Raw genomic sequence first — 26,163 nt, forward strand, 5'->3', positions numbered from 1 at the left:
CGCTTATAACTACAAGAATATAGGCGACCATGTAGCTTGAAACGTTCCCGAAGATAAATACTCCAAGGGGAATCAGTAGTAATAATAAGCCATCCAAGCTTTAAGAGAGCAGTAGTGTTAAGAGAGCCAAGATCACGCAAACCCAAACCACCTTCATTCTTTGGAGCACATATCTGACGCCAAGAAACGGTAACAGACTTCTTGGAGGTTACGTCACCAGACCATATAAAATTGCGAGCACATCTTGAAAGAGGCCTTAGCAAGGAAGAAGGCCACTTATAAACAGAGAAGCTATGCAAGAGCATACTTTGAAAAACTGATTGAGTGAGTTGAACTCTTCCTGCCATAGATAAAAGCTTCCCTTTCCAACCAGTTAACTTAGCTTTAGCTTTATCTGCCAAGGCTTGAAGATAACTCCTTTTAGGCTTGCCACAGAAAATTGGAACTCCTAAGTAGACAAAAGGTGCTTTGCCTTCTTTGAAACCCAAGTAACTCTCAACCACAGCTTTACGATGCCTTGAGGTAGAGCCCAAGTAGAAAGTACTTTTTGCCTTATTGATAAATTGACCAGAGGCTCTACTATATCTATCGAAGAAACCTTGCAAATTACGCAGAGTGACACCATCACTTCTACAGAAAATGAATAAGTCATCTGCATAGAGAACGTGAGAAGGAGAGATACAACCTCTTGGAGCAAAAATTGGCTTAGTAAGCCCATCAAGTTGAAGACGACTCAGGCCCCTTGATAACGCTTCCTCAGCTAGACAGAAAAGTAACGGAGAGAGAGGATCCCCTTGGCGCACTCCTCGGGAACAAGAGAAAAAACCATGCGGGGAACCATTGATTAGGATGGACAGTTTAGCAGATCTTAAGATGGTAGAAACCCAGTCTATAAAACAAGTGGAGAGCCCAAAGTTAGTAAGCACCCGCAAAAGAAATGACCAATCTAAAGTATCAAAAGCCTTAGCTATATCAACTTTGACTCCCATATTGCCACCACGAGATTTTTTGTCAAGCACATTGAAACATTCTGAAACAAGGCCAATACAATCTGTGATACGACGACCAGGTATAAAAGCAGCTTGATGCGGAGAAATAATGCGTTGAACAACATGAGAAAGACGAACTGCCAAAATTTTGGGAATAATCTTAAAGAGAAAGTTTGCCAAAGCAATAGGTCTAAAGTGAGTCATGGAAATAGCGTCTTTCACCTTCGGAATCAAAACTAAGAAATTACTATTGGCATTGGGGTATAACCAATTTGATTGAAAGAATTGCTTCACAAATTGAATAACGTCGAAGCTGACAATATCCCAACAATGGTGATAGAAAAAACCTGGAAAACCATCTGGCCCTGGCGCACTGGAAGCACTTAAGGAGAAAACTGCCTCCTTAATTTCCTCATCAGTAGGTAAGGCAGATAAGAGATCATTTTCAGAGTCTGTGACCATCGGCTGGATGACTTCACAAACCTCATCAATACCTGAAGGGGTGAAAGAAGAGCCGAACAAAGTCTGATAGAAATTAACAATATGGTTCTCAATTGCCAGCGGGTCAGTAAGAAGATTGTTTCCATCAAGAATACAACCGATATGAGAGCTGGATGATTTAATACGAGCATAGGCATGAAAGAAAGAAGAGTTTCTATCCCCTTTAGTTAACCACTTAACACGAGCTCTATCTTTCCAAAAAGCCTCCTGCATTTGGAGAGACTCCATTACTGTAGTCTTGGCGACAATCTCCTCCTCGAAAAGATCATTATTTATACCCTCAGTTGAAATTCTTTGTTGAATCATAGAAAGATTATGCCGAGCATTAGCCACTCTATTATGGACGTCACCAAAGACCGAAAAATTCCATTGGCGAAAGCAGGTTTTTAGAGCTTTCAATTTTTGCAGAATGATAAACATAGGACATCCATAGACAACTGTATTTCTCCAGCAATGAGTTACAGTTTCTCGAAAAGATGGATGTTGAACCCACATTGATTGAAAACGGAAAGGACGATGACCATTGTTCAAAACTCTAGAACCAGAGAAGATAAGGGGGTTGTGATCTGAGACTACCTTTGGCAATGCTATGCAGTTAGAGTGGGGCCAAGAATCAAACCAGCTAATATCACACAAGGAGCGATCTAACCTTCTTTCAGTGCGACCACGTGACCTCCAGCCATTAGACCATGTAAAGGCTGCCCCAGAAGTGTTCAAGTGGGTAAAGTTACAAGTGTCAGACATATTACTAAACTGAGCGCATGAAGCTTGGGACGGTCTGCCTCCTCCCATCTGCTCGTGGGCGCCCAGGATAGCATTGAAATCACCAATAGCCATCCATGGAACTTGTGTTTGTGGGCGCAGAGAGATAAAATCAGCCCACAAGTCTCTTCTTTTGATAGGTGAAGTGCTTGCATAAACAAATGTGAACTGGCTTGGGATATGGTCAAAAGTACAGCGAACCGTAACCTGTTGATCCGAGATAGAGATAACTAAAGGGTCTGCACAAGCTGAAGATGTTAGTAACCAAAGGTTGGGAGCAAGAGTTCCTCTAGAATTAAAAGTAAGAGCAGATAGATTTAAAGAATCCCAATAAGCAGCTGAAATAGAATTAAAAGTCACCATAGGCTCTGCAATGCAAACCAAATCCGGGTGATGCAACCGACAGATGTTAGAGAGCTCCGTCCGAGAGTCATCGTTACCAATGCCACGGATATTCCAGAAGAGAACCTTCATTTATAACGAGCTGGTATTCCTCGGACCCTACTTGGATATGGTTTATCAGAGGGTTGAATAAGATTGGCAAGCTGCTTTTGTTTTTTCCGTTGACTATTAGATAACACAGGAGTAAAACCATCCATATCACAGCCTTCCATGTGATTGACAATATCGATGACATCCTTAGCTAATGTCGCAACATGTTCAAAACCAGGGGGAATGTTATGGTTGTCATGAGGATCCTGCATGCCAAAATTATTTGGGACATCTGTGTTGCCCAACTGCTGACTATTATGAGCTACCGTCTCGACCTGCTCAAAGCCAGGAGGAGAGCTAGAGTCGTCACAGAGATCATGTGGGCCAAGATTGTTTGGGACAATGGTGTTGCCCAAATGCTGACCATAAGAAAAACCATTCTGAAGATGTGATCCATCTGGAGACAGCGATCCGGTCATAGAATTGCTAATATGCGAAATCCCAGGGGGTTGAATACTAATATGCGTATCAGCGGTGTCAGTCTCTGGTATGGCATTACCAGAAACAGTTGGCGTTATTCCAAGAGGAGACTGAAGAATGGGCTCAGCATTACCATCATCCGATGCCATAATACCTGCAGGCAACAGTTGATCAACCTGTTGAAGAGGTTCAGGTTCAGAAGCATGTGACCCACAAAAGACATTAACCGGTATTGTTGTATCTTTTATGGGACGATATTCCATGTGCAGTTGACTGCGAGAGTGATCTCCGGTTTTGTTGTCCCCCATGTTACCACCCTTTCGCGTCCGGCTACGAGAACGACCTCTCGACATCTGTTTAAGTTGTCTGCAACTATTAGCCAAATGCCCTATCAAACCACAGTGACTGCATTTGGGCGGTAAATTTTCATAAACCACCTCAACCGGGAAGCCATGACTTTCTCTTTCAACCATAAGAGATGTAGGTAAATCATCTGCAAGATTGACATCAACTAATATGCGTGCATAATAACCATATTGCCTTTCCCTTGTAGCTGAATCTAGTTGCAAGGGAGTGCCGACCCCTCTCGCAATTTCCATCAAGTGTCTAGGATGCCAATATTCCTGACTCAAACCAAAAATTTTGATCCATACCTGAGCATGAGTTTGAGGGAGAACATCACCTGGTTTAAAATCTGGCGTCCATTTTGATAACCTGAATAAACCAGTAGCAAGAGTACACGTACCGCCACCCCATGCCCGTCGCATATCATCTTCCTTATTGAAATGGATATCAAAATAACCTTTACCTATAGGAACCAGGTTCCATGGTGCAGTAGGGCGCCATGCATCTTCTAAGCAAGATTTTAGAGCACCGGTCTTCATTGGCGTAGAACCCTTTTTTAGGAGCAAACGCCCAAGGAGGTTATCTTGAAACAACTTCAACTGTTCTTGGTATAGATCCTCGCTAATTTTGACATATGTTTTGTCTCCACGCACAACCGGAGTTGGAAGTTGGCTGAGATGGACGTCTTCAATGGGGATGGAAACGACAGAAGCAAAAGTCCTTGCCTTCAGAATTGGTTGAACGGGGGGCATATTAGTTGTCGGCATAACCGTCTCTGCAAGAAAACCCCATGGACAGACGATATTTGTGCCCATGATAATTCAGTTAAGAGTTGTCAACACCATAAAGCAAGGTTGAACGCCGAATAAACCTTGGGCGGTTGAACGCAGAATAAACCTTGGGCACCCTGGAAAAAAAAAAAAAAAAAAAAAAAAAAAAAAAAAAAAAAAAAAAAACCCCGCAGATTCTCTGGAGCAATTCGTCGAGCAGGTACAAGGCACCACAGCCAAGCAACCAGAGGCAGATCAAGCTTTCGGCAGGAGGAGGTGCTAGTACCGAAGAGAGCTTTCAGATTGACTGGGGCAATTCGTCGAACAGGTACAAGGCATCCATTAGCAGAGAAAACAATCTTGGAAATTTGGAACAAGGGATGGTTGCTGTCGATGGTTCAAGTGTTGGTGATCGTCGGTTGCGGGTGCAGGTTCAGAATTGCAACGATGATGATGCGGATTCAGGGATTCCATTTGTTGACGGAGTTCCAGGAAATGACAAGCATGCTGCTGATGCTGTTCTTGTTATACTAACCATAAGCGATATATTGGTCTGGAATGTGAGCCTTGAACTCAAGACTTCATGTGTAATTAATTTGAAATTTCGTCGGGATAGAATACTGAAACTTTTGAGCAGAAGCACTTGGAAATTCACTTGCAGGCTGCGATTTAATTTCTCAAGAATTTAACCATTCTTGTTGACCAAGTGTTCTGCAATCTGAAACATCATGTATTGTCCACATGCTAGATATATAGAGCTTTTTGCTCCTTTCAGCTAATTGGCGCGCACACACTAGCACAAGCACTCCCGTAACAAATCCAAAATGAAACCCAGTGACTGTCTAATGAATTTTCTATTATCTTATAGTTTAACGTTAGTTTTGTACTAACATTATAAAATATTATGCAAAAAATATGAAATGCTAGAGAGTCTATACGCAATCCTATTGTTGAGATAGTCTTCTTAGCAGTTAGTATTTCTCTTTCAATAAATATCTTCTATGTATTTATGATATTACACAGCTATTTTTACTTTTTACACACTCTTGTTAATTTTTATTCATTGATTTTCTCCAACCATTTAATTCAACTGTCGAAAATTGAGACGAGTGTGTGCGAGATAAAAATAAGTGTGGATATCACCAAAACACTTATTAAATAAATAAATTAATTAAATATTAATAAAAAAAAGTGCTTTATATAATGTTAACAGTGTTAGGTTGGAAATTTATGGGGAATTAGGTAGGAATTGAATGGTAGGAACTAAATGGAGTTGTACTGTGTCTACGTTGCGTACGGGGACATAGAAATCGAACGACCGAGATAAATGTGACACACATGTGAACTCAAACTCATCGGCAAGTTTTACATGTCTAGTGTTTGGACCTGGGTTGTCTGCTCTTCTCGTCCCATACCTTTTTTATCATTTTTTATTTCTGTGGTCACGATTAAGTAACATCAACATTTTATATTGATTTTTTTATCGAAATAATAAGATAAAAATTAATGAGAATATAAAATGTTGACGTGGCTTAACCGTGACCACAAAAATATGAGGGGATGGGAAGGGTATGGGTGGGGGAGGGCAGATGTCACAGCCCGTCCTGGAATTTTAATTCCGAGGACGTGAAAAGACGAAAATGCCCTTAAACGAGACTAAGGGCGAAAATTTAACAACTGGTTTTACTTAAAGTTCCTAAGTTATTTGGTTTTAGGAACTTAAACTAGGCTTAAGTTTGGATTTTTATGTTGGAATTTATGAAATTGGGATTGAGGTTGAACACGTGGGATCCCCACACCTCAAAACCCTCCCCATAACCCGTAACATTGTCTCTCTCTCTCCTCCCTCACGAAACTCTCAGTTCTCTCTCCTTCTCCTTCGAACTCACACGGACCACCACAAAACCACCCTAAAGCTATACCAACGACGAATCTAAGACCACCATTGGAACCCTGAAGACTTCACGATCACGATGGTATCCATTTCAGGTAAGTTTTGCTTCGGAAAACCCTAGTTTCAAAGTTCCCGTGAAGAGCACTGTTCATGATCTTTTAAATGGTTACGTTTTAGGCTAAAACAAGCTTGTAGGAAGCTTAGTGAGGTCCCAAGGAAGCTCGGAGTGCTTCGTTGGAAGTTTTTGGACGTAAGAACACGGAGATCGACAAGTTCAAAGTTTGGCCGGAGCTTTCGAGGCTTTTTCCGGCGAATCCCCGGAGAGTTAGGAGTCGAGGTAGGTATAAATATCTTCGTCTCGTCAAGTACTACAACTTTCCTTTTTGTTTCACTCAATTTCGTTGAGTATTGAAGAATTTATACTCATTTAAAAAATACCCAGTTTCCGGCGACCTCCGAGGCTTTCGAGGCAGTTTCCGGACAAACCACGGCGAACTAGGTGTTGTGCAAGGTACCATTCTCTTTGTCTCTTCAAGGGCTACAACTTTAGTTTTTGAATCACTTGATTTAGTTGAGAAATGACAAAGTTATGGCAATTTGAAAAACGGCCGCCGGAAAAACCAGTCCGGCGACCCAAGGAAGAAGAAGGTGCGCGTGGACCCGTGCCTTCCTTGGCGCGTGGGGGGCGCGTCCTACAGTAAAAAATTATTTTAAAAATATGTCGACGTCCGTGACGTCGAGTAAATCACTGTGGTATATTCATATACCCAAATTGAGCACCGTATGAGAAAGTTATTAAGGATTGTTGGTTAGGTGTTCGAATAACGTTTTATAGTTTTCGCATTAGGTGAAAATGTGAATTGATGATCCGACCGTTGGATCATCACCAAACTTTGATACGTTGTAATACGTAATATTTGAGGATTATTGGAACTTACGGATTGGGAATCCGATTTACGGATCTTCCGGAATTGGAGTTGTAAGTTCATAAAATAGAATGTAACCGTCACTTAGTTTTGGAAATTGACGGAGATCCGACCGTTGGATGGTAATGAAATTTTAGGATGTTGTCCTAGAGGTATAATGTGGACCTCTGGAAGTTATGGATTTAAAATCTGAGTGGTGGATCTTCCGGATCAATCTACGTAGTGACGTATTTTATATAAGTTATATATTCTATCGATATGAATTCTGAGGTTGGAATTGATTATTGTTTTAGGCGCCGATCGTCATGGCGCCTTGGTGTATTGTGCTAGGGAGTTGTAGGGCGAACTCCAGGTGAGTGGGCAATTTTGTTTTCCGTATACATATATACTTGCCGTTTTCCCAGAAATTGAAAATGCATGAAATTATGCTTTAAATAGAAATGTGTGAAAAGTATATAGAATTATATGAAAAACGTGAATTGAAACGCTATGCATGAAAGTATATGAAAAGTATATAGAAATGTGAATCGAATTGCCATGCATGAAATGATATGAATTGATATATGATGCATATGTATGAATTGGTGCGGCGGACGCACAGGTGAGTATCAGGTGAGTATTTAATTACTGTTATGATGATGATGATATATATTGAGCTCAAATCCTGCACCATGGTTTAGTGCTTATAGTATTCACCGCATCGCACGCTCGCCTTGGATCCAAGTAGATGCTGGTCGCACAGTCCACGCGGAGTGGGTGCGACGGGCCAGTCGAAGAGTGTTAGTGAGATTTCGACTGGTGGGTGACCTTAGATTATGTGCACAGATGATTGATGAGAAAGCACTAGAGTGTAACTTGTGTGCAGAAGGCCGGACAGGTCACAGAGGTGACTCCGGCAGAATGAGAGTGATAGATTTTGAGCTCTAGGTTCAACCGTACAGGCTATTAGAGGGCCTCCGGTTGATTACTTTCTTGCACCTGATATGATTATTGTTGATGCATCCATACTTAACTGTTGAATTAGACATGGCATGGCCTATTTGTACTGAAAAATGTTGAGATAGTAAAAATGAAGTTTTGAGAATATATATGTATATTTATATTTTACATTTCTGGGAAAGTATACAAGTTTTACGGAGAGGGGTTACAACGTTTTGAGAAATGTTTGGATTTGGAAAAGAATTGTTTTACTGACCCACTCAATTTTGGTTTTGCGCCCCTCCAGGTTCAGGAATCACAAAGGTGTGGTGACTACGAGGAATTCGACGGTGTTCTGACAGATTGTACAAAATTAGGACTCACCTTCGGGTGTATCAACTTATAAATTGTATCTTAAAGCTTCCGTACTGTGCAAATGGTTATGTCACTCTCACGTGACGGCCAGCATGCCCTCCTTCGAGACGGGGTGTGTCAGCAGACAGACAATTCAGCTCCCTAGTGTTTATGTCATTTTCCTTTGGTCAATCCAAGTCATCCATATGATGCATTATGAAATTTACATGTGATTAAATATTTTTATGGATAGGGTGTTAGTCGTTTATCCATGTGTTCTAGGTTTGAAATTATTAAATTATTGTAATAATTTCGAATATTTCCATTCCTCTTAATAATAATAAATTTTTTAAAAATGACAAAATATGAAATAATATCAATTAGAACATATAAACTAAGAAAACTTCTTATATTTCGATCAAAACCAAGGTTCTAAAAAACGTTAGGCGCTAGTCGGACGGCGGGTTAGCGCCTAGCTTCTAGGCGGACGCCTAGGCGGATTTAGGTAAATTTTTTATATATCTTGTAAATAAGTGCATATTAACATTTCCAAAAAATTATACTTGTATGAAATTCATGGATAAGATAATAAAATAATGATAAAATACAAAAAAAAAGTATCTAACAAATCCAAAATTTAAAAACACATTAAGCATATATGCCATATAACTTAAAACATTTTGAATGATTATATCTATTTTTTTTAAAATAAAAGTAATAATATTGGGTTGGATGGTTCATAATAAAGAGAAAATTCTAATGTCAATATGATGATTCATAATAATATTTATTAGAGATCATATTAATTTATGTTGAATTTAAAGAGAAATAAAGGTGTCAAATATGTGTATGTGGAAAGGGCACACCCATCATTACCATTAATTTATGTCAAATATGTGGATGTGGACGCATGGGAACTCTGCAGTCTGCACCAATACTTAATGGTGACATCTTCAACCTGACACACCCATCATTTTTTAGGAGAAAAAACAAGGAACCGAACTGACAGCCTATGGCTTTTTACACAAAGCAAGCAATTTGATGCTAGCTGTCCAAATTTGATTGGAGAGAAACTAAGAAAAAAAATTAAATAAGAAGAGTGTGTAGAGTGGTCACGTGGTGTGAAAGGAAGAGAGAGAACGTCTTCGTCTTCGTCTTTCCTCTTTTTAGCCAAACTGAGCGAGAACTAGAAGAAACCCAGAAAAATGCAGCTGATCTGCATTCTTGAAAACATAACAAAATTGAAATTCCTGGACCGTCTAGGCCACTCAGTCCCCCACCTAGGCCGCCCAGGCTGTCTTGGCGGCCGCCTAATCCCTGTCCCGATTTTGCGTTAATCCCCTCGGCCGGCCATCGCCCAGCGCCTAGGCGGCCGCCTAAGCCGATTTTTAGAACACTGATAAAAACTCACACCAAACACATTACATAGCGTCCAATCATTGTATGAAAGAAAGTATACATACAAAATAAGTAACTGATTTGTTAGTTGATCTTCAAACAAAAGAGAAAAATAAATGGGAGTTTTAACGAAAAGTCCACGGTACTGTTCGCTTTAACGAAAAACCACATTTTTACACTAAAAAGTCAATCTTGATACTATTCACTTTACCCTTTATTTTGTCATTATTGTTAAAACTCAAAGTTTTCAAACCCTTTTCATTAGTTTTCCTAAAAATAAAAGTATATTTTAGGAACATAGTGTATCGTTATCGTGTTTTGCAAATGAATACTGAAAACTAGACCTAGCATTTTCAACCTGACCCGTCAACCCGACTTGATCTGATCCGTTAAAATTAGTATTCGGGTGAATGATAAACGGATCGGGTGGTTAACGGGTCAACCCATTAATCACCCGTTTAATAATAAGCCATTTTGAGTGAACTCGCGAAACCTGTTAACACCCGTTATTGATGACTTTTGTGTAATTTCAATAATCCTGGTAGAAAACCCTCAGGTCCCTCACAACTCTCTCTCTCGCGCACGCCGTTGCTCTCTGAGAGATCGCTATGCTCCTTCCCTTTTGGCTCCAGTTATCTCCCTCATCTTCTTCCCTTAAAATTTTTACTGAACTTCACCACTCTCTCTCTCTCTCTGGTAAGCTCTGATTCCCTTCCACCTGCTAGCCAATGGAACCACCTTGGCCAGAGGAGTTGACAAGGGCGTTGGGATTGGAGACGTTCTTCAGACATGACACGTAGGGTTCAACCGTAGCCACGGATCAACGCACTTGAGGTGGAAGAGGTGTCTACAATCTGGCAACAGCCGCAAGACATATGGAGCAGCAGGAGGCAGTGGAGTCTTTCTTTTGGAGCTTGGCCTCGGAGTAGAGCATTTTCGGGTAGCTTTGAATCGTGTTGTCATCGAGATTCCCTTCCACTGCCTCGGAGTAGGTAGTGGAGTCTTTCAGCAGATTGGATGAAGAAAAAAAAAAGGTTAACGGGTTGGGTTTGGTTGACCCGTTAAATTAACAGGTCGGATTTAACCCGACTCAAACTTAATAAACCCGTCCCGTTTACAGATCTACTGAAAACTACATTTGAAAACTTGGGCCTCCAAGTTTCCCTTCTACATCGGTTTGTTTCTAATATTAGTACTTAAAAGTCCATGTGAATTCTATGAATACGTGCTCGGCATCATCAAACATGGACCGTCTGCAAGTTCTTCTTAATCAATGCTTGAATCATTTTTCAGATTCGTTGCTTCTCTAACATCGTTTGCAGCCTTTTCGGCAGTCTGAGAGGGATTTTAGTTCTAATATTGAAGGAAACTCAACAAATTATTGGAGGAAATGAAAGTGTCGTTTGCTTCCTTGTTCCTTGTGGGGCACTTTTCTGCCGGTTTTACTTGTGGAGCAATCAAGGTATATAAATCTGAATCACCGTGACTACCTACCGCTAAATAAACGAAGAGTTGGATTTCTAAACGGATTCATCGTTCAGGATTGCCGATAATATAGTCTTGTAGCTTGTCCCACATGCCGGAGAAAGATGGAGAAAGCGAGGAAGATTTTTATAGTTCGCCTGCACACGATTTCCCGGAGTCCAATTCCACATTCTCAAACGTTACTTGTATAAAGGAAAAAAAAGGCTTTTTAGCCAAAATGGTCTTTAAGATTTGCATAATTCATCACTTTGGTCCTGAGTTTGTCCATCATCAATCATTTTGATCATTCCTTAAAAAAATTTGTTAAATAAGGACCAAATAACAAAAATACCCTCAATTTAATAAACAATTGGCCAAAATGATTTGATAAAAATCCAGAGTCTTTTTGTCATTTTCTCCTTATTTAATGGAGGTTTTTCAAGGAATAACCAAAATGATTGATGGTGGACAAACTCATGGACTATTTCTATTTATTTCAAATCTTAGAGACTAAAGTGATGAGTTATACAAAACTTAAGAACCATTTTGGCTTAAAAACTGAGAAAAAATAACCATTATGGTTGGGACTTAAAGTTGTGTCCATCCAGTAGAAAAGGATTAAGGATTCTTTTTTAATCCAAGCCAATAGTCCCTAGTTACTTCCCAATGTAGAACTCATAGGTTGACATGACAGGATTGGGACTGGTGACCAGAGTTGGGGCGACGAGTTTACAATTGATGAAGTAAAATCAGTAGATCCAGCCCAAGGTTACTCTGCATTTGCAGGATTCTAAGCCCAAGGTAACCCTGCATTTGCAAGATACTAATCTCGAGGGTTTTAATGTAAATGTACAAAAAAAAATTAAACGAAAATAACATTGAAAAGCTATAAGAACATTCATTTATAAATGATGGTACAAACAACAGTTTAATTACTTACAAGTAATCATTTGAAATACCAATAAGAAATATATACGAAAATACCTCGGAGGTCATCTGGCTCATATTTAAAGGTTGATGCTATCTACACATTCATTTTTATTTCTCACACACTCGTGTTATTTTATGTTCTTTGATTTTCTTTAATTCATTTGATTTGACTGCCGAATATTAAAAATGATGAGAGGTAAAAAGAGTGTTGATTAGTTGTGGAAGGCTCCCGCGCCATTGTCGTGCAGTTTAATTACTTCGACTATAACTTATACTATATACATCATATGGTGTCTACTCCTATTTACAGCTGCCATTTTTGATGGATCATCACTGAGATTCTAGGTAGGAGCTATGACCTTGTACGTTAACTCGGCTGGTGAGGGAAGGTCTCATTGTAACAATTGCAGACTCGTTCGCTCCGGCTTTTAGAGCAGCTCTTCCGGCTTCCAGGAACCTCTTGACTGCATCCTCTGCGTAACTGTTGGCTTCACGCACTGTCATGGTTTCGCCGATATCAGGGTACGTTTTGAGGACATGATCGCCATTGAGCTGGGATGCAAGCTGGATCAGCTCGACTTGGAATTCTGAGAGGCTCGAATCTTCTCTGGGTCCGCCTGGCCTCAGTGACTTCGTCACCTCTGGAAGAGTTTCTGTAACACAGAAATGCATGACGATGAGCATTCAGAATGGAAAATGCAAGGGCGTTAATCAGAATGGAAAAATATAATCAGAAGGATTTTTGCAAACCTGGACAGTCGTCACGAGGAGTACTGCGGAGGGTAAAATAATTCTCGAAAGTACCAGCCCATGCATCTCTCTTTGTCAGGAAGTTCGATTTCAAATTGAATAGCTTCTTTACAGTGGCGGCGATTGACGAATGCTCAAATTGGGAATGTGGCGTCGGCCCTGTTGGCTCATGGATCACTGCACCAAAAATACCAAAAGTCAATAGATAAGCAAAAGCCCCGAACTAAAATCTCATAGAAACATAAACAAGTACATTGCCGCATCAAGCAAGCCAACTAGCTATTGTCTAGCAGTACTTCCCTTTCTATAAGGTTGAAAGAGTTCCCCGCCTTCGAATCCTCTCTCCCCATTGATCGAAAAATGGTAACGGATCATGGTATCACAACATAGAGAGGAAGGAAGGGAAAACAATATCCAACGACATGGTTCTTCATGCAAAATTATGTTGTCCAAACATTCGGGAAATATAAGATTAAAGAAATGATATCGATACAAAACTTAAGCTTGGTCATCCTAACAACGTTGTGACACCGAAGAACACTGTCTTCAAATCGAACCCTCCCCATAACAGCTTAACAATTTGCCCATAAAGAGCTTGTAGTGCATTCACGTTAAACTGTGAGATAGACAAGAACCAATTCACCGTTCTAACGGACACTCGACCTTAATTATTCAATTGATCTAAAATATCATAATCAACCAATGTCGAATAAATTACAGTTATTTAACTATAACACTATTCATTAATCAGCAATTTAACTGTAATGCTACTCAATCAAAATAATAAAAAAAACAACTGAAAAAACCGAGAAGCAGAGAACTCACCGGTACCCTTTTCGACCCATGGCGAGACGAGTATGGTCGGCACCCGCACACCCAACCGGTCAAACCGGAAATAATACGGTTCGTTCCCCACGATCCCATCCGGGCTCGGCACGTCCAAAACCGGCGTCGGCACGTGGTCATAAAACCCGCCGTGCTCGTCGTAGGTAATCAGCAATGCCATTTCTTTCCACTGTGGGCTCGCCCTCAGCGTCTCGTACACCTCCTTCACGAACCTCTGCCCGCGCGCCACGTCATGAGACGGGTGGTCGTCGTTGGCGGGAAGCTCCTTGACGTCGAAGTACCTCTGCTCGATCACCGCGTAATTCGGCAGCTTCCCCAGCTGAGCGTGCCGCTTGAAAGTCAGCGCGTAGCTGTTGAATTTCGTCACATGCTTCAGTTTCCTCAGGCTCTTGAAGAAGAGAGTGGCGGGGATGTTCTGGTAATAAATGCCGAAGTCAAGGTCATTTTCGTCCAGAGAGTCGAAGATCGTTTTCTGAGGGAAGCCGTGGATGAGGTCCTTGCGGACGTTGCTCATGGCGCCGTGTGACGTGGCCGAGTGGATGTAGAACCGGTTCGGCTGAGTTGACGCCGGTACGGAAGCAAACCACCGGTCGAACACGGCGAACTCGTTAGCCAATTCGGTGTAGACCGGGAGGACTTCCGGCTTAAACCCGCTCATCACCGTTCTCGCCATCCCCTCGCCCATACTCTCCGCCTGCTGAGCGAACCCGTTCATCGGAGCCGGGTTCTCAGAGCTCTCGTTCGACCCGAATATCTGTTCTCGAATCGCCTGAAACGAGTGGCCTGGGTCGGAGTCGACGAAGAAGGCGTCGCTGGAGACTCGGACTCGGGGCGAGCCGGGTTCCGAGACGAAAATTGGGTTCGATTCGTTCCCGTTCAGGCCGTCGATGTCAGGTCGGGTCGACTTAAGCCAGCCGAAGATGTGGTCAAAGGAGCGGTTTTCCATGACCACGACGACCACCGTTTTAATGGGTCCTTTGATTTTGGGCGTTTTGCGTGCCGCAATGAATTGGGTGGAGACCAACAAGAGGTGGAAGAAAAAGAGAGTCCAGATGATGCGTTTTCGCCGGAAAGCCATCGCCGGAGGCTGGAACTTGGAGAACCCGGTAAAACCCAGAGAGATAAAGCGAAAGGCTGTGGCTTTGAAGTGTAAATTGTATGTATTTGTAGCGAAAAATGGTGGGAAAAGGTATATGCTCTGAAGGATAAACCACCTTTCGAGTCGTTTTCTTCTGAATCCAACACCTCAGAAAAAGATAAGATAGCGATCATCGAGAAAGACTTTGTCTGAGACTAGTCTGGGGAAGACACTACTCTGGGGGAGTTGTGAAATGGGACATTTTTTTTCTGAGATGAAGTTGGAAACACGTAAGGCCAAAAAGCATAAAGGAAGAACTGAGTTAGGGCCAAGTGGCTTTTCGAGAAGCAGAATTTTAAACTTCCGAAGACATCTTTTATCAATTTTTGACCGTCCATCCAATAAATCGAAACAAATTAAATAATAAAAATTAATAAGAATAAAGATAAAATTAAGTGTGCAGATAATACTGACCTACCTTAATACAAAGAAAATAAATATAATATTTCTCTATATTTCTTCGCTTATTTTATGTCTCTCGTTTGGATGTCGAACTCTTTAAAATATCTGTTGGTAGTAAGATGAGCTAAGGTTTGTTCTTTATTGATTAAATATTGTGGTTGTATTGAAATACTCGCCATCACAAACTATGTAAATTAATTAAGTATAAGGCCACTTGTAACATAAACATTATATACCCGTGACGTGCCATTCATTCTTATTGGAACAAATGTAGAAGAAATTAAGGACGGCTGCACCGTTGATGCATGTGAGTTGGTCCAACATTTTGTTTTGCATACGAATGCGATACCTTTCACACAGTAAGGGACAAAATTAGAGATTTGTCTGAATAAAGGCATCCTCAAATAACAAAGTCATAATTAAAAAGTTCAAGAATTTATTGAACAAAGCACTATATATTAATCTATAAAGTTTTTCATACAACATATTACAATATTTCTCGACATGTTTTCATGTTTTAAAAGCGTTGTATGACAACATTATTACAATATCTCTCCCTGTAAAAATAACCAAGTTATTATTAATTCATTGATCTCTAAATTAGAAAGTTAAATTCTAAATTGTAATGCTAAAAACGAATTAATGAAGTAAAATCAAAACACCTTGTGAAGTAAAGTTTTTGTGTTGAATTTTGATATTAATTGAACTCCAACTGTCTATATATTCCAAATTCAATTGAGTTTTGGTAGAATGAAGGAGGAGGAAAAACTTGGAGAAGATGAGGACAAGAATTGTTTTGTCGTGGTGAGATGAGTTTTGTGAGGATTAGTAACCCAGGGTTAGGAAAACGAGGAGGGGCAATTTTATTATTATTTTTTTTTTGTAGCAAATGATATTATCTACACTTAGGAGGAGGTGGACATAGCCTCACAGCAGAGATGCGCAATTATATTAACTTTTAATTGAATTGTCAAGGTCATTGGGGATGAAAAATGGTAAATTTAGGTTAGTTGTCTACATTTTATTTTTAATTGTAGTTTAATTAGATTGGAATGCCAACTATACATTTTTATTTTTATTTTGTAAATCTAGGCTTACACTAGCTCCGTCCTTAGGTGGGCACAATTTGAATTTTACATGCAAGAATCTCGCTAATTGTGTGAGATGTGTCGCATACAGACAGTATAAACCAAATAAAAAGTTAGAGAAAAAAAATTAAATTAAGTATTAACTAATCAATTACACACATCTAACGACTGTCCTTAGCATTGACCGTAAAATGAATCCAAAATGTTTCACACGCTGAAGGTGGTTGATATAGTTGGCACATATTGTCAAAACTTCAAATCTACCAAAATAATGAAAAGGACCCAAAGGCCAAAGGTCTATAAATACTTGAGTACCACATTCATAATATCATATATTTGGAATATAAAAAATTCGCATTTTTGCTCTCTACCCTCGAGCTGTAGTACTGCTCAACCGTACTTATTATCATTTGATGAATTCAATTTTGAGATTTTCGTCTATCGAACACACATATCTCAAAATTTAAACTAATCCGGCAGAACATGAAAATCCTATTGAAATTTCGGAAGTGTTCCTCCCCTTGATTTCGGACCTCTATTGATTTGGTTAATTATTTCAATCTGTTTGTGTTCGGACACTGACGTGTTCGGTTTCCAGGTATAGCATTTTGCATTAAACATAGAATCCCAATAGAACAAATCAGGTTATCTTAGATGAGTGCGAAAGGGGTACCAGCCTTTCGTATGGATATATGTCAACAGGTTTAGGCCACCCTCACTAGGTTTACTTCCATTAGCCTTTTGCCACCCACATTATCCGGTAATTTTACTGGAGAACCTGCAGGTACAACTGACTCGCCAGCCAAAAGAAATTAACGACTAAACAATAAGGCCGTAGGAGTTGAAAACCAAGAAAAGAAAGCCTCAAGAGATATCGTGGTTTCGTACAACTTAACTGAAAATTGTGATCTTTCGTTACCTGCAGGACTACAATAAGGAGAAGATTTTGGAAAAAGTTTCATGTTGGTTGAAGCTGATGGGCTGGAAAATATGCGATCGTTTGGAGACAATCACAAGGGGCGTCGCTGGTTGTTTCCGGACAGAAGGTGGTGGTGGTGGATCCTGGAGAACGGGAGCATAACCACCAAACAAGATCCATAATTCACCCACTTCCGGATCACCAACGAACTTTCCATCCTCTGCTGCACTTTAGCAATCAACAATTGTCTGGCTTTCTTAAAGAAAAACGAGGCCAGCCTACAGTTGCCACCGCGCATTGTTTCCCGATGCTTGTTCTCTTTGATGTGTTGAACAAGAACAACCTCCAAAGCCTTAGCTCCTTCTTGTATGCTAGAGTTGCACCCATTAATGAGGAAAACTTTTGATGCAGTATCAAGTATGAATGCGTCGTTGTGGTTTAGTGATGACGGAGAAAAAGGAACCTAGTTGACGATATAAATTCTGATGAGAGGTCTCGAAGAAACAACGGCAGTAGATGCAAAAGAGAAAAAAGAACCCTACTTCTTTAACGTGAACAACATAGTCCCCTTTGCAAGCTAACAAGCTGACTTTATATGTTTCACCATTTAAGTGCTCTTGTTGTGATGTATTTATATGCTTCTTCAATGGGGATGATGCAGGGTTTGAAGTACGATAAAAACTTGTGTGTTTCATGGCCTTGAATCTCCCTATATTTTCAGGGCGTATTCAATTGGAATTTTGAGGGATTTTCACTTATAACGAATTTAAGGGTATTCAATCAGGATTTTAAGCGATTGTTTGAAATTTAGTGTATTCAATCAGGATTTTGAGATATTTTATTAAAATCTTTAGAATTTCAAGTATTCAATTTGAGGGAATTAGAAAGATTTCGTGGTGTATTTAAGCATCTACAAATCTTACCTCTTTCTATGAGATTTCGAGAGAATTCAATCAAAATTTTACATGAAATCTCTACAAATCAACTAAACTCCATAAAATCCATGAATTTATAAATTTTATTAAAATTTCTCAAATTTACAATGGAATGACTCCCTTCAAGTTGATTGAAAAATCGGCTAACTGTAAAAGGCCTTGTTGGGCTAGTTCAAGCTCAATATGAATCAGCACTCATAATGGGCCGAGAGTCCAAGCCCAATAAGACCTCGTTCAGATTTCCCCCCGTCATCAGCAATCCAAAACTACGTTGAAGTAGAACAGTGTTCCGCAAAAATTAGGGTTTAAGGTCGGGACCCTGAGAGAAAGAAGCAGAAAATCTTGGCGGAATCAGAACGATGAATCCGCTAACCCTAGTGAAACGCATTCAGAACATCAATTCCAGAGAAGCCCAATTAGGGATTTCGGAGGAGGCTTCGTGGCACGCCAAGTACAAAGACTCCGCCTACGTCTACGTCGGCGGCGTTCCCTTCGATCTCACCGAAGGCGATCTCCTCGCCGTTTTCGCACAGTAATCACTAAATCCCCTTCAGTTAGTTCCAAATTTTCTAAATTTGTTTTCAATTTTTTGACGTTCGATTCGGTTTCAGATACGGTGAGATCGTGGATGTGAATCTTGTTCGCGATAAGGCGACTGGGAAATCCAAGGCGTTTGCGTTTGTGGCGTACGAGGACCAGAGGAGCACTATTCTTTCTGTGGATAATTTGAACGGAGCTCAAATTTTAGGGCGGACAATTAGGGTTGATCATGTGACTAAGTACAAGAAGAAGGAGGAGGAAGATGAAGAGGAGGCGCAGCGGAAGAGGGAGGAGCGGGGTGTTTGCCGGGCTTTCCAGAAAGGCGAATGCACTCGTGGAGATTCGTGCAAGTTTTCGCACAATGAGCAAGTAAGTTATACATTATCTGATTGATTCAGTTTTCCGCTGACTGCACATTGATTCTTACACTGTTCTGATTGATTCAGTTTTCCGCCAACTGCACATTGATTCTTACACTGTTACTTGGCTTTTGGGTGAATAAGTGGTAATGTAGTTTGATTGTTGTGTATTCCAATGAAAAGGAGGTTGGTTTCTGTGTACTACTTAAGTTTGAGATGTTTTGAAGATGCTTGAAGATGAGTCGATGATCTGAGTTTGTGCACCGAATCTTTTATGTTAGTTGTAAAGGTTTATGTTTTATATAAAATCAATGAATATCTCTATATATAGGTGCTTATGTGTGCTTTTTTCTGTTTGTATCCAGAGAGCTGCAAACACAGGTTGGGGTGAAAAAGACCCAAAATGGGGGCGTGACAGTTATGAGGGCCCAAAAAGGGGTGATAAAAGATCTAGCTTCATTCCGCCAAATCGTGTTCCAGGGCCAAAAGTTCAGGAAGAGTTCAGATCAGGGGGTAGGGACTTCGAAAGTCACACCAAGCGAAGTGATGGGAGGGAGCAAAAGAGACTGGGTATACAGGGGGGTGATGATGAAAAGTTTAAGCCTAGATCAAGAGATCATGATAGGGAGGAAGAAAATAGATCAAGAAGACGGAGTGAGGATGATGAATCGGGGCCCAATTCAAGAGAACGTTATGGTAGGAGAGAAGAACAGAGATCGAGAAGGCACAATGATGATGAGTTTCAGCCGAAGTCAAGAGAAGATTATGATAGAAAGAATGATAAAAGAGCCCAAAGGTGTGGTGATGATGAGGAACTTGAGCCAAAGCTAAATTCTAGAGAAGATCATGATAGGAGGGGAGATGATAGAAGGGAAAATAAGAAACTGAGAAGGCATAGCGATGATGGTGAATTTGAGCCCAAATCTCGTGGTAGGAGGGAAGATGATAGTAGGGAAGATAAGGAACTGAGAAGGCATGCTGGTGATGCTGATTTTGATCCAAAATCTAGAGACAATCATGATAGGATGGATGAAAAGAGATTGAGAAGGCACAGTGGTTATGAAAATCGTCCAAAGTCCAGAGAAGATTATGATAGGAGGGAAGAACAGAGGCAATGCCGATGAATTTGATCTGAAGTCGAGAGCAGGCCGTCTTAGGAGTGAAAAGGGAGACTGAGAAGATGGGTGTGATGATAATCTAGGCCAAGATCAAAAGTTAGATCATTGAAAAGAAGGGAAGAGAAGAATACAAGTACCACAAAGGAAGGACCAGAATCCTATATGGAAAAATATATGAACGAATGGGTAACACCCATCACAAAAAGAGAAATAATGATTTAAATCAAATATGGTGCTCTTTCCATCTTTGGCATCCCTTGTGTGCAATAAGATCACTCCTGTTAAGCAATGTGAGACTTGTTTCTTTTTTCTTGTGTAAGCTAACATCCTAACTATGTTTCCATTGATTTGTTTTGTTTGTTTTTTCTATTAGGTTTTTGTTGGTGTTTCTCTTGGATGAGATTTAATTGATATATGCATTTGACTAGCAATGTTGCAACTCTGCATAAAATCATTTCTTGATATGCAGTTTCTCATGCTTGCTGAAGTCCATTTGAATAGGATAGTTGTATGTGTATTGCCGAGAGTGTATCCCAGCACCTGAATTAGTTTGCATGATTTGTTGATGCCATTTGATGATTGGATTCAGTTGGTGCAAACTTTTCACAGAAACAGTTTGTAGTTTAACTTTGGGCTGAAATTTGCAGGTAAAACCACTATGAAGAATTGGCCAGGATCAGTGGAACATACGGGTTGGTATGTTTCAATTCATTAAAAGTGCTTGCCGGTTGTTGTGCTATTAATTTATATATAGTTAAAAATCACAAAACAGAAAGGCCTGCTCAAGGTGAGCAAATACATAGTTAAAAAAAGTGGCAGTCAACCAAGTACTGAAGCTATATTTACAATTACATACCGGTTTGTTCTTCAGTCCCAGTTAGGACAGAAACAAAATGGTAAGGGTTCTTGCTAACAAAAAGAAGTAAGGAAAGTAGTGACTTGATTCATCAAGAATTCTGCTTCTTTGTTGAATCAGTTCCAATTGAGCCATAAGTGGTCATCGGTGTTCCTAGTTAATTTCGCGGGGCTTCTCCAGAAGACATTGATGATCCAAGTTCTCTTGGAAGTGCTTCTTCAGTAGACAGCGGTTTTCTAAGTTCATTTAGGAGTGCTTCTTCAGAAGACGGCATTTTTCTAAGTTCATGTGGGAGTGCTTCTTCAGTAGACATTGGTTGATCAGGTAGTGCTGCTTGAGAAGACAATGACTTTACAAATTCTTTTTGCAGTGCATCTTCAGAAGGCATCAAATATCCTAGTTCTTTGGGTTGTTCTTCAGAAGACATTGATTTTCTAAGTTCTTTGGGCAGTGCTGCTTCAGAAGACATTGGTATTCCAAGTTCGTTAGAATTCATCGATTTTCCAAGATCATTGGATGTTGCTTCTGCAGGAGATATGGATTTTCCTAGCTCTATGGGTGGTGATTCTTTAGAAGGTAGTGGTGTTCCAAGTCCTTCGGGCAGTATTACTTCCTCAGATGACACCGCTTGCGTTGCAGTTAAACTAGGCACTAGAACAGGACTCATTTCATAAGTAGGCAAGGCTTCATCTTCTTCATCTTTCGGACTTTCAGAAATCTTTCTCGTTAAGGTTGTCGGGGTTGACTTTTTTATAGATTCCTCTTTCACGGCGCTACTACCATAGTCTAAAACGCGTACTTCCTTCCTTATACCGAGCAAAGTTCCATCTGCTGATTTGATAGTCTTCTCTTCAATTGCGACTTCATTGTTGCTGTTAAATTGTGGTTTTTCATCCGCCGAGGCAGGTTTATCTGTAAAATTTGCACCCTTGTTCGCATTCAACAGAAGTTCTTGATCTTCAGGATGGGTAACATTCCCGGGAACGATCGGTCCCACGTCGAGGTTTACAAGTAGTGCCTCGCTTTCGTTTGTAATTTGCACTTCGCTTATCTTCTGAAGTTCATAGTCTATCCAGTCTTCATCAATGGATATTGTGTTCTTGGTACTCCAGGTGTGCAGAATCCGATCTGGACCGGGTTGCCACAACACATCTCCTGTGGCCTTTTTCAGTATAAACTTGTATTGGATTGCTATGCCAGTAGGAACATCCTATTCAAATTTAAAAACCAATCAAATTTCTGAAATGACTACAAATTTATACGATTCGCCTGTAAATATACATAAGTAACAATAATTTGCTCTAGTGACACCGAGTTTCAACTCTGTTGGACAAGATCCCGAGTTCTTACACCCCCACCATTGGCACCACCACCGTGCCCCCAACCTGTCGCTGCCATCACCACTGTCGCCACCATAACCACCACCATCATTATTGCCCTCCCCAAAGCTGTCATCGCCACCACTTCTACTACCATGTCCATTTTTCTTGTTATATACAATTATGTCACTTTTACATAAATTTACCAAAAACTTTTATACTGCTTTTTATACTCAAAGACACTTTTAAATACAGTTTATCAAATACTTTTACAATTGATTATTCTTAAAACATAGTAAAAGTAGTATTTTTTTTATAAAAGCGCAGCAATCTCTAACTGACTCTAAATCCATAAGAATTCTTACCAGCTCAGTATTCCATATGTTTCCATCTGAACAGTTCATTGGTATAGCATTTGAAGGGTTCCACTGTCCTATGATAGGTTCATTACCCACCAAGAGGAAGCTCTCACCAAACTTGCACTCCTCGTGTAATTGGAATTGGACACGGACAGTTTCTGATCGCTCTGAGAAGCGGACACTAATCATCACTCGATATCGGAATTAGGAATTCGTTTGATATCGGAAGAGAAATATTACTAGATGAAGAGTTAGTTGGTACAAACTCGGAGCTCATTGTTTAATATGATTAACAGGGTTGAATATAGTAAAATTACCTGTTGGTTGGATCCAAATTCCTGCTGTTTCTGAGGTCGTAAAAACCTGACATGATTTATAGACGAAGTTGAATTAGAATATCAACTGTGGGAAGGAAAATTACTAAATCGTCGACTTTGTAAACGAACTTTTAATCAGAAATAAAACCCAATAGACATTACGAAGTCAATAAAGGTCACTAAACTGTTGGATTGGTATGGACTACAGTAATACCTCTGTCTGAGATGAAGCAACCAATTGAAGCGCTTTCTGTCGAAGCAGAGAGGTGGTATGCTGAACGCGAACATTGGAATTTCGAGACCCAAAAAAGCCAATCTCGGATCGACCCGGAAGAGATTTTGAGGGAGAGAGAGGTTTGTTAGTGTTAGCCTTGGCAAACAAGGTTATGGAGGATCCTGCAAGAGTTTCCATTGTCTCTTTTTCTTTTCCAAAAAGAGAGACAGAGTCCTAAACTGTGTAAGAAATAAGCACTTGTATATATATATAAGAGGCATGAGCAAGAAAACTGAGAAGGGTACGGATCTGGCATCAGGTTTTGATGTCCTCAACTGATTGAGAAATTTGGGGCCTTTCCTTTGGCGGATTTTCAGTTTTGCTTTTATATTTTTGTTTGAAGTCTTCAATAATTTAAAAAATATATATATTTCCTGCAAGTTTTGAAGTTGAAAAGCGCTTTTTAGGAAGCCCATTTTCAACATATTTGTTCCAAAGAGACAAATTATATGTACAGGATTCCCGTACTTACTCATATCAACATTGACGAAAATGTATTGATGTGTTTGTACGTTTTGTTGGTGACAATGTTATCGACTCATCACTATTGACATATCGGCAATCTGTTTCATAGCCTTACTAATCATTGCAACACGTTGATAGGTTTGTACACATGAGACGGCCAACAAAATGAAAAACTTGTACATGATTTTGTAGGGGTTTGAGGTTTAGGTTCCAGCAAAGAGCTTGCATCTTCAACAATACTCGTTACATGAGCAATGCCCGTCTCTGAAATGTTGAAACCGATATCAATCTCTCAGCAAGATCTTGTTGAGAAAAATTTAGAATAAACAACTCTAAATTTTATATGTCAAATAAGAAATTCACTCGAAAATTTGAGACACAACAAAAGACTTTATTAAACTGAAAATATTACAAAGAAAGCTCTCAACTCTCACAAACACTCAACACACTATAAGACTTGTAGTCTTATTTTCTTCTTCACTTCTCGATGTCTTGGTTGCTTGCTTACAACACACACACACACACACACACCTATTTATAGGCATGTTTGCCGACTCCAACATATGGCTTTTCATAATAGCCACATATTGTACAAGCTGCTAGAACTTTCATGATTATACACACACACCCACCAACTTGATAATGCTAGAATTATCTAGCATATTGTTATGCTTGCATGGTGCACCGACTTTGGTGCTTGACTTTTCTAGATTTGTGTAGAATGGGCTGGGGTTGGACTATTTTAACACTCCCCCTCAACACCAGCTCATTCTTTTCTCCATGCTAAGTTGACGACGAAACTTTTCAAACTTGCCGGTACTCAAACCTTTAGTGAACAAGTCCGCAACTTGTTCATCTGTATTGATTTGTCTCATCTCAATCTCTTCATGCAAGACCTTCTCTCTAATGAAATGGTAGTGTACCTCCACATGCTTAGTTCTCGCATGAAAGACTGGATTTTCCGCCAAACGAATTGCCGATTGATTATCACAGTACAATGGTACTGAATAATCTACTGGTTGATGTAGATCACTCATCAACTGTACCAGCCATGCATTCTCTTGAGCTGCCATTGTTGCTGCTCTATACTCTGCTTCAGTGGTTGACAAAGACATCGTTGGTTGTCTCTTGCTACACCAAGAAATTGTTCCGGAACCAAGCTTAAACAAATACCCAGTTGTTGATCTCCTGGTGTCATGATCTCCTACATAGTCAGCATCACAGTAACCAACTAACTTGCAGTCTTCACCTTTCTTGTACAAAAGACCATAGTCAATTGTACTCTTCACATATCTCAGTATTCGTTGAACTGCTTCCAAGTAAGGCTTCTTTGGATTTTGCATGTACCGACTCATCACACCAACTGCATAAGAAATGTCAGGTCGAGTCAAGGTTAAGTAGATCAGACTACCTACCAATTGTCGATACATCGTCGCATCTTCCAAATATTTTCCTTCATGTGCACATATTTTGGCATTTGGCTATATCGGCGTCGAAATCAACTTGCATTCGAGCATTCCAAACCTCTTCAACAAATCTTTGGCATACTTCTGTTGACAGAGAAATATTCCTTCTTGTGTGCGATCAACCTCTAGACCAAGGAAGTGCTTGAGTTGACCAAGTTCCTTCATCTGGAAACGGACTGATAAATTCTCCTTTGTTCGAAGAATTTCTACCTCATCATCTCCGGTTATGATTAAGTCATCCACATACACTAGCACGATAGCTAGCTTTCCTTCATTGGCTTTGACAAACAGGCAGGAATCTGCAGGTGTTACTGAATAACCAATTTGTGTTAGAAATTCAGCAATCTTACCATACCACGCCCTGGGTGCTTGTTTCAATCCGTAGAGTGCTTTTCGCAGCTTACACACATATTTAGGATGATCTTGGCTTTGAAATCCCATTGGTTGGATCATATAGATCTCCCGATCCAACTTTCCATGAAGAAAAACATTCTTCACATCCATCTGCCACAGATTCCAGTCTTTGTTGGCTGCAAGTGCAAGTAGGACTCATACTGTTGTAAGTTTCGCCACTGGACTAAACGTTTCATCATAGTCTAGTTCGTACTGTTGAGAGAAACCACGAGCTACCAATCGTGCCTTGTACCTCTCGATTGACCCATCTAGACGGTGCTTTATCTTGTAAATCCACTTGCAGGATATGGGTTTCACATCTCTTGGCTTTGGCACGATATCCCAAGTCTGATTTTGCTGAAGTGCATCGATCTCTTCTTTCATAGCTATCATCCACTCAGAACTCTGCGATGCTTCTTCGAACGTCTCAGGCTCTATTGCTTCTTCAATTATGTC

General features: G+C 40.2%; 3 protein-coding genes and 1 long non-coding RNA gene across 6 annotated transcripts; 2 read left to right on the forward strand and 2 right to left on the reverse strand.

The window, feature by feature from the left end:
- The first annotated feature begins 6,037 nt into the window (after window positions 1–6,037).
- On the forward strand, window positions 6,038–8,593 carry LOC139189108 (uncharacterized). Of its 2 annotated transcripts, XR_011572633.1 has the most exons (5): window positions 6,054–6,268; window positions 6,351–6,510; window positions 6,616–6,684; window positions 7,393–7,451; window positions 8,325–8,593. It is a non-coding gene; the product is annotated as an uncharacterized lncRNA (long non-coding RNA). The 2 variants fall into 2 exon arrangements; XR_011572634.1 differs by lacking the exon at window positions 7,393–7,451 and having other exon boundaries at window positions 6,038–6,268.
- Window positions 8,594–12,106: 3,513 nt separating this feature from the next.
- LOC103412826 (non-specific phospholipase C1) lies at window positions 12,107–15,167 on the reverse strand. The gene is made up of 3 exons (XM_008351350.4): window positions 13,739–15,167; window positions 12,914–13,090; window positions 12,107–12,816 (listed from the first exon to the last, which is right to left on the reverse strand). Exons 1-3 carry the CDS (start codon window positions 14,835–14,837, stop codon window positions 12,494–12,496), a joined length of 1,599 nt encoding a protein of 532 aa, XP_008349572.2. The 5' UTR covers window positions 14,838–15,167; the 3' UTR covers window positions 12,107–12,493.
- Window positions 15,168–18,500: 3,333 nt separating this feature from the next.
- LOC103422790 (zinc finger CCCH domain-containing protein 25) lies at window positions 18,501–22,359 on the forward strand. 2 transcript variants are annotated; one of them, XR_011573096.1, is made up of 4 exons: window positions 18,501–18,773; window positions 18,853–19,150; window positions 19,506–20,548; window positions 20,906–22,359. XR_011573096.1 is itself a non-coding variant. In XM_008360849.4 (3 exons), the coding sequence occupies exons 1-3, from the start codon at window positions 18,601–18,603 to the stop codon at window positions 20,262–20,264; spliced, it is 1,230 nt and encodes a 409-aa protein (XP_008359071.2). In that variant the 5' UTR covers window positions 18,501–18,600; the 3' UTR covers window positions 20,265–20,685. The 2 variants fall into 2 exon arrangements, 1 of the variants encoding a protein (XP_008359071.2); XM_008360849.4 differs by lacking the exon at window positions 20,906–22,359 and having other exon boundaries at window positions 19,506–20,685.
- Window positions 21,034–23,663, reverse strand: LOC103412945 (uncharacterized). Its single transcript, XM_029088240.2, has 4 exons — window positions 23,324–23,663; window positions 23,110–23,155; window positions 22,799–22,959; window positions 21,034–22,324 (listed from the first exon to the last, which is right to left on the reverse strand). Exons 1-4 carry the CDS (start codon window positions 23,519–23,521, stop codon window positions 21,272–21,274), a joined length of 1,458 nt encoding a protein of 485 aa, XP_028944073.1. The 5' UTR covers window positions 23,522–23,663; the 3' UTR covers window positions 21,034–21,271.
- Window positions 23,664–26,163: the final 2,500 nt, after the last annotated feature.

Source organism: Malus domestica, chromosome 11 (assembly GCF_042453785.1).
Source record: "Malus domestica chromosome 11, GDT2T_hap1".
In the NCBI taxonomy this organism is placed as follows: domain Eukaryota; kingdom Viridiplantae; phylum Streptophyta; class Magnoliopsida; order Rosales; family Rosaceae; genus Malus; species Malus domestica.